The sequence below is a fragment of the Nerophis ophidion genome, linkage group LG03 (assembly GCF_033978795.1).
Source record: "Nerophis ophidion isolate RoL-2023_Sa linkage group LG03, RoL_Noph_v1.0, whole genome shotgun sequence".
NCBI classification, from domain to species: Eukaryota; Metazoa; Chordata; class Actinopteri; order Syngnathiformes; family Syngnathidae; genus Nerophis; species Nerophis ophidion.
Genome location: NC_084613.1, coordinates 59,747,373 through 59,765,228, shown reverse-complemented (window position 1 = coordinate 59,765,228; position 17,856 = coordinate 59,747,373). Strand labels below are relative to the sequence as shown.

The window sequence follows — 17,856 nt, the reverse complement described above, 5'->3', positions numbered from 1 at the left end:
ATAGGTATTCTGTGGTCTGACAAGTCCACATATCAAATTATATTTGGAAACAGAGGACGTGGTGTCCCCCTGAACAAAGAGGAAAATAACCATCTGGATTATTATAGGCGCACAATTCAAAAGCCAGCATCTGTGATGGTATGGGGGTGTATTAGTGCCCAAGGCACGGGTAACTTACACATCTGTGAAGGCACCATTAATGCTGAATGGTCCATACAGGTTTTGGAGCAACATATGTTGTCATTCAAGCAATGTTATCATGGACGCCTGTGCTTTTTTCAGCAGGACAATGCCAAGCCACGTGTTAAAACAGTGTGGTTTCATAAAAAAAGAGTGTGGGTACTTTCCTGGCCCGCCTGCAGTCCAGACCTGTCTCCCATCCAAAATGTGTGGCGCATTATGAAGCATAAAATACGACAGCGTAGACTGTTGGACGACTTGAACTCTACATAAAACAAGAATGGGAAAGAATTCCACTTTCAAAGCTTTAACAATTAGTTTCCTCAGTTCCCAAACGTTTATTGAGTGTTGTTAAAAGAAAAGGTGATGTAACACAGTGATGAACATACCCTTTCCCAACTACTTTGGCACATGTTGCAGCCATTACATTTCAAGTTAATTGTTATTTGCAAAAAAAAACAAAGTTAATGAGCTTGAAGATCAAATATCTTGTCTTTGTAGTGAATTCAACTTAATATGGGTTGGAAAGGATTTGCATATCATTTTATTCCGTTTATATTTACATCTAACACAATTTCCCAACTCATATGGAAACGGGATTTGTATAATTTAACAACAAACTCCACAAAATTGCATTTTGATTCAATGTTTTTCCAAATTTAAACTACTGTATAAGAAGCTGGACATTGACTTTATTAAAAAAAATACATGAAAGTACCATTGCATAATACTCCATCTATTGAATTGGGAAAAATGTAAAAAAGTATGCTGATTCAGTTTGTGTAAAGGACATTATTATTGATTTAGCACCACCTCCTTTCAAAAAAATTGTGTAGAGGAAGACCAACAGTTTGGCTCCAAAGAGGACTGATTGGTGCCATTTAGAAAAAAGTATGTTTGGGGCAACTCTCATTTTCCTATCGGGCATCTCAAACATGGAACATAATTCCTGTAAACATAGGTACACTGGAAAAACTCGAAATCTTGCCAAGAATATTTGTCTTATTTCTAGTCAAATTGTGTCAATGAACTTAATTTCAGACAATATCACTTATAACTAGAGTTACACCAAGATGGAGGACCTTGTTTCAAGACAGTGCATCTTGAATATCTTGTTAGGTGAGAAGATCTTGAAATGATCTTGTTTTGAGAAATATTTTAGATGAAATAAGCTTTTTCAACATGTCATGATGTTTTTATGCTCACAAGATGTAGGTTGTATGATGAATAATCTTGTTTCAAGAAAGAGACCTAACTTGAATTGAGACAACACAGCTTTATTGAATTTGCAGGTCAAAAGCGTCACAATTGCAGCATCATGCATTATGGCCACAGTTGATGGATTGCATATTAAGAGTGACATGCCATGATGTTGGTGAGATCATACTTCACAGGAATGAATATGGCATTATTAAAGTTAACAATAGTATGGTGTAAAATCCACACAGTTTTCAGAATTCAAAAAAATATTGGCTTGTGCAAGGTGAGGAATCTCTACCTCATAGGATAAATACTGTTCATTCCAACCAATTGTAGAGAGAGGTTGACATTCAAAACAAAACACTGATTCGTTTACAATAAATATGTTTTTCACAACTGCAAACTATGGGGTATTATTGAAAACATTAGAAATAACCAAAGATTTTCCACATGTATGCTTATTTCCATATTGAGCAATCCACTGGGCACACACTACATGTTCAACTTGCTCTATTCCTAAGAATTGTTTGATCTTTCCTTCTATGTAGTGAACATTTTTCACCTCAGATGTTGGGCCTATTTCAATGTCATTACAAAAAATAGGATGTTTGTCATGCACATTCTGACTACATTCATACAGTTGGTTGTGCTTCACAAGAGATTTACAAATATTCTTAAAACTACTTTTTATAGCCCACTGCTTGAAAAAGCAATGCTTTGACTCAAAACGCATACACATATGCCCAACAGTAGGACCAAGTGCTTTAATCTGGGAGGGAAGATGCAGCAGGTAATGTTGTTTAGGTATAATATTTAAATCTGGAAACAGCTGTTTGAAATGTCTTAAATGCTGCTCAATTAAAAGCTTCAGCCTAGGAAGAGTTGCGAGTGCAATAATAGGTGAAAACAGAATTTTAACTATCTCCAACAACTTAAGTAGCAATTGTGTGTGAGCATTTTCTCCAGTTGTGTCAATGAGAAATGGCAGAATCTTTAACAGAACCAGCATCTGCCCCGCTGATTGTTTAAGTTTATTGTCATTTGATGAAAGTGTAGTAACAGATATGGGACAAGGCTTGTCCCTCATATCTACAGGAGAGTAAGGGAAAGCAATAATTCCACTATTAAATGTGTCTAAATCCATATGTCCGGAAAGTACAAGATGCTTCAAAACACATTTGATTTCATATGGGGCAACACCTTCGAGAATAACATGCATGATGTCCTGTGGTGTTTGATTAATGATATCAAAGTGGGGAAATTCTGTTAATTTACTTCTCCTGTTTATACCAAATGTTGTTTTTAGATGTTCTCTAAGGAAATCAGTACTTGCTTTTTCAATGTCACTGCATTGCCTGTTATGTCTTGCCATTGTCCTTTTCACAAACAAATCTTCATTAAATTTATTTTGCATATCTTCGAAGTTGCATTCACAGTGCCTACATTTACTGTAGGCAAACCCAACTCCTTCCTTAAATCCAGCCACTTCATGTTGAGCAAGAGTGTCTCCGCACACAGACAAAAGTGCCCCATAAATTGTCCTCTCGCCATTTGAAGTATCAACCCGAACACCATTATACAGCTCGATCAAATCATGGTTAATCCTCTCAAGTATTTTATCAATACAGGAAAGATTTTTAGATTTTACCATGGCAAGCAGACGAATGGCAGCGAGTCTTGATCTGTATTTAGCGTTGATGTTACCTAAAGTGTAATAAATCAATAACAATTTGTTTTTGTTTGCACGAGAACCAAGAGGATTGCAAAGCTCAATTTCATCTGTATATAAAATTAACTGCAATGCTGTGGGAACTTTCAAAAACAGAGGGTGTGACTTAAAAATGTCCCCATCAATGAAATCATTAAAAAAAACATCCTTGCAGGACTCTGGCCCCTCATTGATCATTTCAAGAATTTTAGGATGTGAAAGCAGCTGCTCCAAACTTTTAACTAATGGTATGTAGTAAAAACAATGTTTTTTTATGGCAAGAACTCTGGAATCTCCACGCTTCACATAAGACACTGTTTGTTTTGCAGTAACAATTTCTGGTTCAACTGGATGTAACAGTTCTTTGATGGTCTTGTCCTGCAAATGTGTTGTAGCAATCTAGCGAAAAGGGTCAACAAACTGGTCAAATACGCTCATTGCATGACTCTTTAGTTGATCCAGGTCTCCAGAATGACTCCCAAAGATGCTCTTCATTTGATGACTCAGGTGCTCCAATAATGCTGTTTGATATTGCTGGACTCCACTCACCATCTGGTTAACAGCTCTCTAGGGAGGTGGAAAAAGCATTAAATAAATAACAAAAAGTAAACAAACAAAAAATACTACACTACAGACTTCACACAAAAAAACCTGCAGAGCTCAACCCTACATAATGTCTGGCACATGCATTTTTAAGACACAAATGCATACATCACAGTACCTGTGTCAGTCTCTGGGTTTTTCTGGCCTGGAGAAGAAATGCAGTTGCATGTTTAGAAAGGTTAGCCTTCATGCAACCCTGGGCAGGTTCTTGCAATTCATGCTGAAACAGATTAACAAGAATCATATTATAAAAGGGAAAATGTTGACCTTGAAAATGTGTAAAAATTATATCCAGTAATTTGATAACTGTATTTGTCCTTAGTTCTATACACGTTTCAATTAAGCGTGGTGACTGAAAAATATATCACAGATTTCTGATTCATATAAAACAAAAATATCTTACCAAAATATTTGATTGTTTTTCTAATATTGGCAACTGTAAAATGTGTAAACAGAATAACTATTAGATGTTCATTATTATTCTTATTATTATCATAGCGCAAATAACTATTTGCACAAAAATAAACACTTGTAGCCACGAGTGCTCTGTCTTTGGCTAATGAAAAAATACGGACTTACTGTTCCATGTGTCCCATCAACCTCGACTGCAGGATTATTATCATCAGTCCGGTTGGTTGTGGCTGTCCAGACGATCCGACCTCCTCGGTTTCTTGAACTTGGAGAAGATGGTGCGCGTGCGTTCGCTTTACGTGATAGAAGAAGGAGTTATACACCCGGTACTCACTCGAGCAGCCATCAATCCCACACACTACGCGAAAGTCCGGGCTGCGACTGTGCATGGTATTAATGTGACTCAACAACTGTTTTAGAGTCAGCGCCACAAATATGTAACACAAGAAACAACGCCAAATCATGTTGGACAAAAAGAGGATTCGAAAAGACGATAGAAAGCTAAGGATGCGCTGCTGCGGCAATTCTGACGGCCGTAATCCAGTCGTTGCTATGGTAACTCCCGCCGGCACCACTTTGCAGCAGGTCAACCGAGGTCAACCATGGATTTACGGCTATGTGCGTCACCTTACCTGCGCGCCATTTACGCTGTATCGACGTCCACTAATTTGAACCGTTGGAACCAGCAACACTTAATTGGATGAGTGTCTCCTCAAGTAAGTAACGACGCTATGTCCTGTATTGTCAATTCGAGTTTACGTCGCCATATATGTCGCCTTTTAACTCTTATGTATGACTATATTTTGTGTTACAGAGAACTTCTTGTGCGCAAGTTAAACTTAGCTAAGCGAACCAGCTAGCTTAACCATTAGCATGGAGGGACTGGATGATGTCACCGCATCAGTTTTAAGAGGTAATGTATTTCTTTTAAACATGGAGTTGTATTTCAAGTCAATATCCTCTGCTAATAACAAGAAAGCTATCAAAACTATAAATCTATGCTCCCACTTTAATATATTTGATTCACTTTAATTTTCATTGCCCATGTCCCCTGGTGTATCTTACTTTTTTAATTTCTTTTTTTTAAATTATCATTATTATTTTTTATCTCTATCTCTTAATTCTATATGTATTTATTTTGTTGTTACATCTATCTGTTATCCAATTGTTATTAATGTGAAGCTCATCATATTGCTTGTTGCACTGTTACTATTACTGTATTTTGTAAATCAATAGTAAAGTTGAAAAAAAAGTATTACTTTTAAACATATGTCTACAAGCTTTTAAGGTAAAATGCACAGTTAGGATGCTTTAGTATGATTAGTCGACCGACTTAAGATTAAAAAGCATAAGGTAAAATTATGCCGATTTATTAGATTTTTTTTTTAGATTCAACATATTGTTATATATGTACATATTTCGGGGCACTGATTCATTTTAATATGTGCTTTCCAATGTAGCTGCAAACATCAGCGAGGAAATGCTGAGCACCTTGTCTCGAGAAGACTTGCGGGATCTTTTTCCAGGCCCAGAGAACTTTTTTCGGAGAAAAGCAGTGTGGAGTTTGTGTCATGATGTGTCAGAGGATGTCAGTTTCTTAGTCATATGACTTAAAATAATCACCACTTATTATTCTGCATTGCTGTTCATCGTAACACAATTAAATTGTGCATTTTCCACTTCCACATTATCTTTCATGTTGCAGCAAACTGTCCAAGAACACTCTGGAAATTCCTCGATTAATGATTCACCGATGCCAAAAACATTGACTTCTTTAAAAGCAAAGCCTGCAAAGTACACAACCCCTGAAAAAGTTGTGAAGTTATCATTCCCGGAATATGTGTTGCACACCGACACTGAACTTGAGCAAGTCCGAAAACAGTACTTCGAGTTGTCTAAAACGGGCTTAGAAAGCACCTGCCATATGTCAAAGGAACTCAGATGCAGACTCATCCGAAACACCATGACCAGTATGATGGCAATTCTGAGGGCAAGAGGGGATGAAGGATCAGACAGATACCCATCAAAACCAGAAATTACAGCAATGGCAAAAAGAATAGTACAATATTACCCAATGCTGCAGGATAAAGGCCTGAAGAATACATGGGTATGTGACACACATTGAATTGATGACCAAAGAGACTCCGCCTGGCCACTTAATGTAGCAATTTGATGAACGTTTTAATTGTGTCTTGTCCAGGTCACTGTGTTTACACAGCTGTACAAACGACTGCAAAATGTGAGATCTCCCCAAAAACGCAAAAAAGATGGGAGTCATTCAAAGAGGTAAGACTGTAACTAATAATTACTTCTATTGAGGATGAGTCTACTCGTCCTTCTCTTAATTATTTGATTATTTCTGAATAATGCCTTGAAATTGTTAAACTTTTTCTCAAAGCTCAAGTGACATCCTCAGGTCTTACAACTTATTATGGAACATGTTGACTTTAATTTTAAAACAACAGTTGAAATTTAATCAACTAATAGGCTAATCTTTGCAGCTCTACAAAGAGGCGTCATCTTGAACACCCAGATGACACTGATGAAATTGATTCAAACGACTCAACAGTGATTCTGGATCTCTCCACGGAGGGTAGTAGCAGTTCAGACCCCAGCAATAAAGAAAGAGGTGATTCTCTTAGGATTGAGACAATTATACAGTATGTGCCAAGTGCCAGTCAACAGTGTATTGGCCTATATGCTCTGCATCAAAACAAAATGAAGGCTGAGTCTAGTGGAAACCTTTTTATGACCCTCCATAAGTAACATTCAGCTGCTTCACTACTTAATATTTTGATCCAAATAATACATTTCATTGTTGAATTTGGTTCCAGAAGAGTGAACTTATTCTTAAATTCAATTAGTCTGACAGCATGATGTTATTTGTTATGTTATTTGATGATGTTATTTGTTTTAGGAGAGAAAAACCCCCAATTGCTGCTTGAAGAAGTGACCCGTCTTCCCTCCAGTCCTGAATGTGAGTATATCTGTAGGTCTCCCCCTTCACTGTGTGTGGTGACTTGTTAAGTAGACCGTACTTGCATGCAGTTCAATGTGACTGATTATATTAGCCAATAAATAATGGAATTTTGTATATACATTCTGTAAATGGTTGAAATACTGATATATGAATGATTATAACATAATGATCAGGGCTGAATGTAAAAGATTTACAAGGTGTACAATATTAATGGATGATATTCATTTGTAATTTGAAAACATCTTAATGACAGTATATCACTTTGTGCCTTACAGCTAACAAGCCTGCTGATAGTGCCAGTCCAGATGCGGCCAGTCAAGCAACCTTGGCCAAGCACTACAAGGCCCTACAGGCTTTGTTTAAAAGAAAAAATCCAAACTACCAGGATGTTTCTCATCTTCTGGATTTGGAATTTGCAGCCAGAAGATTATTCATTGACTCGGATACCATTCGTGAGGAGGACAGACCTGAAAATATTCTCGAAGCTTATCCCTGTTTTAAGGACATTGGACATGTAAGTCATTATTGACTGTGCATAGTCAATACACAGTACTACACACTCACTGTGTTAGATTTGGATTCCCACCTCGAGAGCGATTTATTCATGTCAGTTTTGATACAATATTTTATAGGTGATGGACGAGCTTCGACGCATTTTGGACATGAGAAACTGCAACTTCATCAGTGAATTAAAGGAAAGATGGCATGACTTCTGCCAGAAGGTGCTGTTTTTTGGTGTGTCCAAAAACATGCTGAAACCACCAATGGGAATAGACAAAGGTAAAAAATTATGTTTTTTACTTAGTGAGGATGAAGCTTCGGGCTTGTTAATTATCAAGTTCATGCACTCATTTCTAGTCCTTTTTGTAATCTATTTTCTCCAACCTCCTCAATCCTATCCCAACTCAATTCTCTATTCTGCCCTGAACTGTGTAAACAGTCTCACGAATATAGTAGTATTAGGTTGATGTTATCCTTTTTAGTTAGGGGCAAGCCAAAGATGGGGACATTTTCCTCAATAATTGTGCATTTTGTTCATATTTAAATACTGAATCTCTTTTTCAACAGTGCAACAGCCTGTCGAAATTCTGCGTGTGCTGCCATCACTGTTCCCCTCCATGTCTGGTCTGCCGAAGAAAGTCAGAGATCTAAGTCAGGCTCTGGTGCATGTCCTAGAGGTGAGCAGTGCAAAATATACTGGACCATTTTGACTGCATTATTTAAAAGTTAAAACTGAAGGTGTATCCTCTGCCTGCTCCAAATGAGTTTCCTATTTATATGATTTTTCTTTCTTTTCTTTTGCATTTGGTATGGTTTAAAAGTTAAGATACAGCTTTCTGTATGCTGTAACCTTTATTATTTATTTGATTGCAACCAACCTCTTTGCCTTAAAGCCAAGGTTCCAGAGATGTATAACTATTATCGTGACGGAAGGATGTCTTATGTGTTTTAGGAAAAGGAAGACCCCAATTCCTACTTGAGGAAGCGCTCTCTCACATGCCCGGTCCTGATTGTTAGTTCGTCCAACTGCCTTCTAGCGGTAGGAAATGTGCCGATAACTACCTTTCCCAAGGACAAGGTCACCGAGGGTGCTGTATACCTGATGGCATACTATTACACCCTACATCTTACATACCCAAAGTGTGTCGCAACTCTGATGTCACTCATACAAACAGAGGTCCTACTGGACAACATTCATGAGAGTGATCTCACATCATCGTACAAAAAAAGCATGGCTGAGTGGAAGGCTTTTATTGGCCAGTAGGCTTGTGGTATGCAAAATAGCACCCACTTCTTCCCCGAGGCTGCTATCCACATACAATGGTGGACAAGTTGGTCATATGTTAAGTTTGTGAGACCTTTTCAATGTTAAGCACTTGGCAAATGTTATGGGCTGAGCAAGTGTTTGTGTGATTTGTATATTTTATGTGTTTTGAAAATATTTTTTGTGATATACTGTTGTGCATACAGTGAGCCGTAAAGAGCTCCCCCCACAAAAAGCATGCCAGTGCAAACATTTATTGACGAATAAACGTTGAATGCGAGACTAATTCTCATTTACTTGCCTTATTTTGAGCTGATAATGTCTTAAATTGAGAACAATATTGCTAATAATTATGACTCAAAAACCCCTAATTGTAGTCTGTTATGCTAACTTCAAGATATATTGTCTCAAAATGCCTCTTTCTAATCTCACTTCAAGTACAAGACATTCTTAAATCTAGAACAATTTCTCAAATATCAGACTTAAAATAAGTGAAATACACTTGAAATGAAAAGAATGGTACCAAAATACATGCTGGCTTTCAGGAGAAAAATACCACTTTCAAGCATCACAACCTTATTATGAGACAGAAAAATCTTACTATCCAAGTAAAATATAACTAAAAATGAGTTATTAAAACTTATTTTAAGACCTTTTTAGTCATGTCAGTCTTAAAAATTCTGTCTTATTTCAAGAAATCTTGTTGAGACAATTTTCACTTGTTCCATTGGCAGATTTTTTTGCTCAATTCAAGCAAAAATGTCTTGTTTCATTGTTTTTTTTACTCATTTTTAGATCAGCATTTTTTCCAGTGTAACGAGCATTACAGGCAGCATTTAAAAAGGCCTTGAAAAATTGGCTGCTTGGCAACCAAAACAGTGATCATAAATGAAAGCATATACTTTGAATGATGTATTTTATCAACTGTTTTACGTATTCATGAAATGCAAAACACAGTGAGTGTCTATAGCAGCATCTTTTGCACCTAAATCTTCAAATGTTATTTTTTTAATTGTGTGTACTTGTTTTGAATGTGTTTGTCTTGATTTTAAAATCCATTTACCAGACGACTGAAGATGGAAATTAGCCATTGTCTATAATCTCACATATTTATACATATGTCAAATGTTAGTAATATGTAGTGTCTCTTTTAAAAAAACTATACATGACTTTCACCTACACATCACTATTCCTGTTCTGCATCCTGGGATCATGTTATCAAGACTGTCACAATAGTAAGCTGATACAAAATGATTTAGAAAAGGGTGACCATTTTCTGAACACAAATCTGAAATTAGATTAGATGATGATTTCAACATGATAGGATATGTTGATTGGCAAAACTAAATTGGCCCTAGTGTGTGAATGTGAGTGTGAATGTTGTCTGTCTATCTGTGTTGGCCCTGTGATGAGGTGGCAACTTGTCCAGGGTGTACGCCGCCTTCCGCCCGAATGCAGTTGACCCCCTACGACCTCGAACGGGACAAGCGGTAGAAAATGGATGGATGGATGGAGGACAATCAGATCAGTAAATATTATGCTAACAAACCAAACAGTATTTAATGTTGAATTAAATTGGGAATATAATTGTAATTCTTTTGATCGAAAAATGCATTTCGGTGTGTTTGTTAGTTTTTTGCTCTTTCTTAAATAATTTCTTCACTATTGCTATTGTTTAGGAAACCAGAACAAGCAGTAGCAATTGCTTTGGTCACTGAATTTTACAACTCTCACCAACAGAACTCTGTCAGTACTGATTCACGTAAAATTAAATGGTGCCATATTTAGATATTCTTGCTGCACGTTGTGTCAAACATTTGGCGGAAAAACGACTGAAGCAGCACTCAGAGCTTACTAAGTCGGACTGCCTGTATGTAATGTTTCACTTTTCAAATTCAAAGCAAGTATCCTACTCAGTGGCGTAGTGGTTAGAGTGTCCGCCCTGAGATCGGTAGGTTGGGAGTTCAAACCCCGGCCGAGTTATACCAAAGACTATAAATAATAGGACCCATTATCTCCCTGCTTGGCTCTCAGTATCAAGGGTTGGAATTGGGGGTTAAATCACCATAAATGATTCCCCGGTGTGGCACCACTGCTGCCCACTGCTCCCCTCACTTCCCAGGGTGTGATCAAGGGGATGGGTCAAATGCAGAGGACACATTTCACCTCACTTAGTGTGTGTGTGACAATCATTGGTACTTTAACTTAACTTTGACTGATGGAAAATACTCGAACATAATTTAAGGCTCCACTTTTCAAAATGCTAATTTACATTGGATTTGCTACAGATGTATTACTGATTAGCATTAGCGAATTTACATGGCAATTTCAACACCTTCAAATTTGGCAATTAAAATTACAACTAAGATAGACAACTAAGATGCACGTTACACAAAAACACAATACTTACAGTATAACCATGTTTTACGGCACAACAAAAGACTAGATTCAACTTAATGACAAAGATTACACACCGTAGCCTATAAATTACTGCCATCTGACGTCCTGGAATTGATAATGGAAATGCATGCAAAGCATATTATTATAATTCTTTTAACTGTAAGACATGTAGGATATAAAAACTGGAGAGCACAGTTTCATTGTACGTTCACTGAATTTAAATACCATTTTTTTTTTTAACTAACAAATTAACATTTATTAAACTCATTAGGATGCACAGAAGTACCAAAAATTGTCACTGTTGAGTGCTAGTATCGATTCCCACGTACAAATTTGTAACAAACTGTATCATTTCAAATATGAGGGGTATCCAACCCTAAACAGGACAGCTGCATATGTATGCATTCATGATAAAACATTAGTCGCCTTGCTGTGTTGCTGAGTATTATAATTGCATAGTAACCCACACAAGTTTTAGTCAGGATGATGCTGAATGTCACAGTCACTTCTGCAGTGACTTGCTTTGGCCGCATTTTTGTAAATGGAGTTTTAGTCATTCCCATTCTGTTGAATACATTCATTAAAATCAAGGCATCACGTTTGTGTTGGTCTCGTCTTCAACAAGGAAGCTCTGGGTGGTCATTTATTTTCAATGACTATAGTCGTGCGAAAAAAGAATTTAACTGCTTTCTTAATTAGGAAGCAGATAAGCAGGAGGATGCCTAATGGTTTCTGTGAGCACCTGTCTATCTGGAGATCTCAAGACGCCACTGCGACAATAGTTTGTGAAACTGCCATTTAATGGTGCAATCACGACACACCTCAGACTCCAATAAAAGACACCCAGCGTATTCCGTCTGAAATCGACTGAATTTGTGTGCTTTTATAGACAGCAATACGTGGTTGAGGAAAACCAGGTGAAGTAACATTAGGGAGAATGGCAGTCAACAAGACTGTCATTTTTATCAGCCTCTGCGAGAGCTCTAATGATGGTACGGACCAATACGTTGCATTCACAGAGCTATAATTTGAAACCTCATGCTTGTGATAAGGCTCAGGGTAAACAAACCAATCTCATTCAAAGCCATATTCTTTGCTTAATGATTTTTTTTGTGATTGATTAATGTCAATAAAATGTGGAAGAACTGCAACATGCACACACAATAGCAGGGTATTTTGGGTCGGAAATCAGTACAAAATGTGTATTGGATATCGGCCTGCGTTTAAAAATTGTCAGATATTAGCACTGTGATGCGAGCTGTCCTGTTCACTTGTGCAAAGCTGGACAACCCGTTCACATCTAAATGTAGGCCAGTAAGCACGCAAGGGTGGTGTTTTCTTGTATTTTGGTGAAATAATTTACAAAAGGTTGACATGGCTTTACTTTACTGTAAGATACTAGGAGCTTGCAGCTACACATCAGCTAAGCACACAAGCTTGACATACATAATACGTGTCCCCAATTGAACAATATTGCAGTCTAAAACATGACATTTGTCAATATAAACAAGTTTCAGATAATCATAGTTACAAATACAAAGCCTTCAAGGTAAAACATGTATTAGAAACTATCCGTTAACAAATGTGACCTCAGCATTCAACTTACTGCATCATGACCTTATCCTAATTAATTATTGTGGCCGCCAAAGGTCACCAAAAATAGAATTATCACCTCACTTCAACTTAAAGACAGCACAAATCCATTGAAGACTGTTAATGAGAAATATAATGTGTTTTTTCTCTGAATAAGTTCACTTGATCAAGAGTTTTCTAACATGCCAACTACAAAACAATAAAAGTACTGTGTGATCATGCTAATTCGTATTGACTCAATATCAGTATCGGCCAATATTCGAGTCTCCAATCGGAAGTAAAGTACTGTCAGCCCTAAAAAAAATATTAAAAAAATGATAGAATGTCAAATACTGTATGTATCACGTTTCTTTAGTTTGATATCCTTCTGAGAACTAGTGTGCTCTGCAACATACATTTTTATTTGGCATAATAAGGTTGTTTCTATTTCAGAATATGTAACTAAATTAAAAAAAATCATGTCCACTGCAGAAGGACGTGGGTTCTCAGGATGTTATATCATTTGTGGATGCCATATACATTGTCCATACTCAGAACAGCTGACTTAGGGTCAGACTAGTTTAAGTCAGCCTACTAGGACTGATTGCCAGTCAGACTGTTATGGGCGACTGAGCCGAAAAAGGACACCAAAGCAAAGACGGATAGCTTCCAGAAATAACAATGTTCAGTAAACAAAAGCACACTCACAAGGAAGGGAAAAAGAACAAAAAACACACTCTAAAAAATTGGCCCAAAAAATAAAACGCACTTAAAAGGAGTGGAAGAAATAACAGCACAACAATACTGGGATGAAACCATTGAATCGGTAAGTGTCTGTAGAGCCAAGACAGGGGAGATGATCACAGAAAACAGCCAAGTGAGTGTAAACGTCCTTGGTGAAGAGTGAAGCATCAAAGAACCAACTGGCAATGAGTGGACTGGCAGAAAAGATTAAGAAGGCCTAGTCCAAATTGGCTGCAGGTGTGTGTGTGTGTCTACGCCCCGTGATCCCAAAACCAGGTACTGCATATATTTGTAGATCCATCCATCCATCCATTTTCTACCGCTTATTCCCTTTCGGGGTCGCGGGGGGCGCTGGCGCCTGTAGATATAAAAAAAAAACCCTCCTTTTTATAAACATAATTTGATGGTTAAAGAAATGTACAATCTTTTATTTTGTAATGGATGCATTTCAGCAAGTGGATATCATGTCAGCTAAGAAGGAGAGCATGTGGGAAAAGTTCCATGAGGCATTCATTTCTTAAAAGCTATTTGTCTGTGGGGCAAGAGACATCTGCGACTTTTCGGGAGAGCAGGACTATTTACAGCTATTGGCAGGCTGATGCAAACACTATCTTTCCCCTTGGGTGTCTGTCTGGTAATCTTTTCAATGAGTCTCTTTACCTGCGACACAAGGAATCTGTCTGTTCCAGGCTGTGGTACTGTGTGTGCCTGCCAAATGCCAATTTGCATATATTTCTTAATTACCTGAGCATGTGCGTTTCGGAATCAGTAATCACATGTGCATCCACTACCTTAGATTACCCACTCTGATTGTGTATTGAAAATGATTAAGTAGTGTCCTTTTGTCGATGTTGTAAAACAAGTGCAGGTATCTGTCAAGTACATTTTTTTTATTTAAGTACGTAAGGTTAAACATCTATGCCCCCTTTTGTAGTTAGTCTCACAAAATGTTGGGGAATATTGATTTACAATTTAGCAATAAATCCACAAAATCTCACTCAATAGCTAGTTATCACCATCTAAAAAGTACTTCAAATGTTTTGATTCTGAGTTGCCGTGATTTACATGCACACACTCAGTCAGTGTTGGACAGCGTATGAAAGTCCGGAGGCAAACCCATCAAACAAAGTTTATACCTGCTTAGTTGACTTAATAGGAAAGAATAGATTTGCTGAGTGGGGTTCCAGTCCATAACTCAGAGAAGTTCAAGACTCTTTGTATTGGAGAGACTGCAGAATAGGGCCGACAGGAGCTCAGTCATTCAGGACTAGTACATTGGAACCGGAGGGTCCCGTTTCCAATCCTGCTATGTGCAAAAACGAATTGTAACTAGCTGATGGAGAGAGTCTAGTTGTAGTTGGCGTGGTTGCTGGACAGATTGCTAATAAAAAGTTAATATAGTTAACCTGGCTAACCTCTCTGCACTGTATGTTGTGGATATAGCTCAACTTTCCCTTGCATCTGTTTGGACCAATAACAAGTTAACAAGTTGCTGGTAGTCTTCAAAGTACCCCGAAGCTGCCACAAAAGATTGGAGGATGTGGGAAGAACTGTAGATACTCTTGTGATTTGGATAAAATCGGACTGTCTGCCCCGCAGGATGAATTTTTGAGGACCAGTCATTGACAATTTAGAGTGAAAAGCTAATTTTATTTTCACTCGCATACAAAACCTTCCAACTTGGATTGTTTCCCTGGCTTTTAGACTCTCCTGAAGGAAAGGGCAGCAAAGACACAACAAACTCCCTTCTTGAATCTCATGGACACAAACCTGTTGATGTTGACTTTGGACTGACTAGCGACTGCACGACACCAAGGCAGCGGAACAGAGAGACGCGGCAGGCTTACACACACACATGCATCCACAAAAACATACGCCACACACATATCCCCCCCCCCATCCAACGCCCTTGATGCAAATCCCTTAGGGGTGACGGACGGCTCGGCAGCGCCTGAAGAGCTGCAGCCTGCTACCGTAGTCTGAACCCCCTCCTTTCTGTTGCTAAATATCTCGAGTTGTATTTTGTAATATGTATATGTGCTTTGCAATGGTGATTTTTTGCCACTCCATACTTGGCCCCCTTAGGAGCCTAGTCTAGATTGTATTTTTTTTTTAGTCATCCCTCCCCAGCGTTTACATTTTTCCCATATTTTACGGGGCGCCATGTGGCGACCCATCAGCGTTCCTATTCTATAACCCTTTACACTGTTTGTTTGTCTAATCTTGAACGGGTTTGTGCTGAAAACAACATTTTGTGGTACTTGTGCAATGACAATAAAGCCCTACCTACCTACAAAACTGACTAAACACCATTTTCCAATTGCAGTCAAATATTGCATTTATTTTTTTCTCAAATGCTTCCAGACACGATTATTCAACAATTAATTCCACACAATCAACCACATGATTAACTAGAAAATAACTCAGAAAGCGCGTACCTCCGCCAGGCCCTATCTCACAACACAACGTCCTAAATCCAGACTGTGATCCGGATCAGCGCCATTCTGTGATCACTTGTTTTTTTTTCTATTTCCTGAAAGATAAATGAAAATCCACCGCTAAGATTTTGAGATATCCGTAGCAGAATGAAATAAACTAAGTAAAGCATCTTGCCAGTCATTCAGTGTCTTTGTCTTTGTGGATGGAGGCGGGGACGCTTGCACAGAAGTTGAAGCTCATGACATAGATAAAGTTAACGTAGTATAAATGACCAGGATTAGCCCGAGTGACTTGTTTCTTATCCCATTTTGGACATCCATCCATCCATTCATTTTCTACCGCTTATTGCCTTTCGGGGTCACGGGGGGCGCTGGCGCCTATCTCAGCTACAATCAGGCGGAAGGCAGGGTACACCCTGGACAAGTCTCCAACTCACCGCAGGGCCAACACAGATAGACAGACAACATTCACACTCACATTCACACACTAGGGCCAATTTAGTGTTGCCAATCAACCTATCCCCAGGTGCATGTTTTTGGAGGTGGGAGGAAGCCGGAGTACCCGGAGGGAACCCACGCATTAACAGGGAGAACATGCAAACTCCACACAGAAAGATCCCAAGCCTGGATTTGAACCCAGGACTGCAGGAACTTCGTATTGTGAGGCAGACGCACTAACTCCTCTGCCACCGTGAAGCCCCATTTTGGACATTTCCTGGAATTTAGATATAAAACAAAACACCCATAAATTGTTCAGCTATCTATAGAAGAATTAAAGAAACATCGTTAACACTCATGTCTGACTCCAGTAAGGATGGGTACTTTTCTAATTTCAATTAATATGGTACAAATTCACAATCGATACCGGTTGTTCTGTGTGTGTCCACGTGGTACTAAATGTTCATTTGTTTAATTGTTTTGTACTGATTTCTTACACTTCTGAATCTCATTTGGCATTGTTATATAGTAGATTTTGCATGCAGTAAAAAGACGTAATTTCATCACGTCGCCTGGTTATTGACTCCAACCCAATATATTACACCATCGACGAGCAAAATGAAAAAATATGCTTGCAAGTTCCATAAAGATTGGAAACAAGAATTTAAGTTTATCCAGGAGAGTTCGAAGGGGAAGGGGTATGTTGCCTGTAAATTTTGTAGAACAGACTTCTCCATTGAACACTGCGGCCGAACGGATATACTCAGCCATGAACGGTCAGGGAAGCGTCTGCAGCGCAGCATCGTTCACAACCCAGTATCATGGTTCACCTCCCAAAATGGAGACCCGATGGTGTATATTATGCTGAGACAATAATGGCTCTGCTGATAGCTGGAAGCAACATCCCGTTCTCATTTGCAGATGTCTACAACAAATTCGTGAAGGATGTTCCCGGATTCGGAGATCGCTCGCCAATACGAAAATGGCAGAACAAAGGTTACTCAAATAGTGAAATGTAAGTGTCGTTATTTTTTTTAGTAACCAGCAAGCTCAGTGCAGTTAGTAGAACAACTGTGTTTTTATTACTGTGTATTTGATAGGTGCCGTCGCCAATTCAACTATTTATTTTGTTTATATATAATAAAATAAATAAATGTAGCTAGAATTCACGGAAAGTCAAGTATTTCATATATATATATATATATATATATATATATATATATATATATATATATATATATATATATATATATATATATATATATATATATATATGTACATATATATATATATACATACCTATGTATATTTATATATATATATATATATATATGTATATATATATATATATATATATATGAAATATATATGAAATACTCGAGTTGATGAATTATACGCCATCCCTCTTAACCACGCC

At 37.9% G+C, this 17,856-nt stretch overlaps 3 protein-coding genes across 4 annotated transcripts in view; 1 reads left to right on the top strand and 2 right to left on the bottom strand.

Moving 5' to 3' along the window:
* The window catches only part of alk (ALK receptor tyrosine kinase), a 924,960-nt gene that overhangs the window by 753,560 nt on the left and 153,544 nt on the right, over nucleotides 1-17,856 (bottom strand). The gene's annotated exons all lie outside the window — the stretch shown is intronic.
* Nucleotides 1,262-6,528, bottom strand: LOC133549871 (uncharacterized). 2 transcript variants are annotated; one of them, XM_061895728.1, is made up of 3 exons: nucleotides 4,271-6,528; nucleotides 3,810-3,911; nucleotides 1,262-3,655 (listed from the first exon to the last, which is right to left on the bottom strand). In XM_061895728.1, the coding sequence occupies exon 3, from the start codon at nucleotides 3,284-3,286 to the stop codon at nucleotides 1,784-1,786; it is 1,503 nt and encodes a 500-aa protein (XP_061751712.1). In that variant the 5' UTR covers nucleotides 3,287-3,655; nucleotides 3,810-3,911; nucleotides 4,271-6,528; the 3' UTR covers nucleotides 1,262-1,783. The 2 variants fall into 2 exon arrangements, with proteins under 2 accessions (XP_061751712.1, XP_061751713.1); XM_061895729.1 differs by having other exon boundaries at nucleotides 3,810-6,528.
* On the top strand, nucleotides 4,153-9,308 carry LOC133549872 (uncharacterized). The gene is made up of 10 exons (XM_061895730.1): nucleotides 4,153-4,818; nucleotides 4,917-5,015; nucleotides 5,563-6,209; nucleotides 6,303-6,388; nucleotides 6,604-6,731; nucleotides 7,020-7,079; nucleotides 7,358-7,596; nucleotides 7,715-7,862; nucleotides 8,151-8,260; nucleotides 8,536-9,308. Exons 3-10 carry the CDS (start codon nucleotides 5,799-5,801, stop codon nucleotides 8,845-8,847), a joined length of 1,494 nt encoding a protein of 497 aa, XP_061751714.1. The 5' UTR covers nucleotides 4,153-4,818; nucleotides 4,917-5,015; nucleotides 5,563-5,798; the 3' UTR covers nucleotides 8,848-9,308.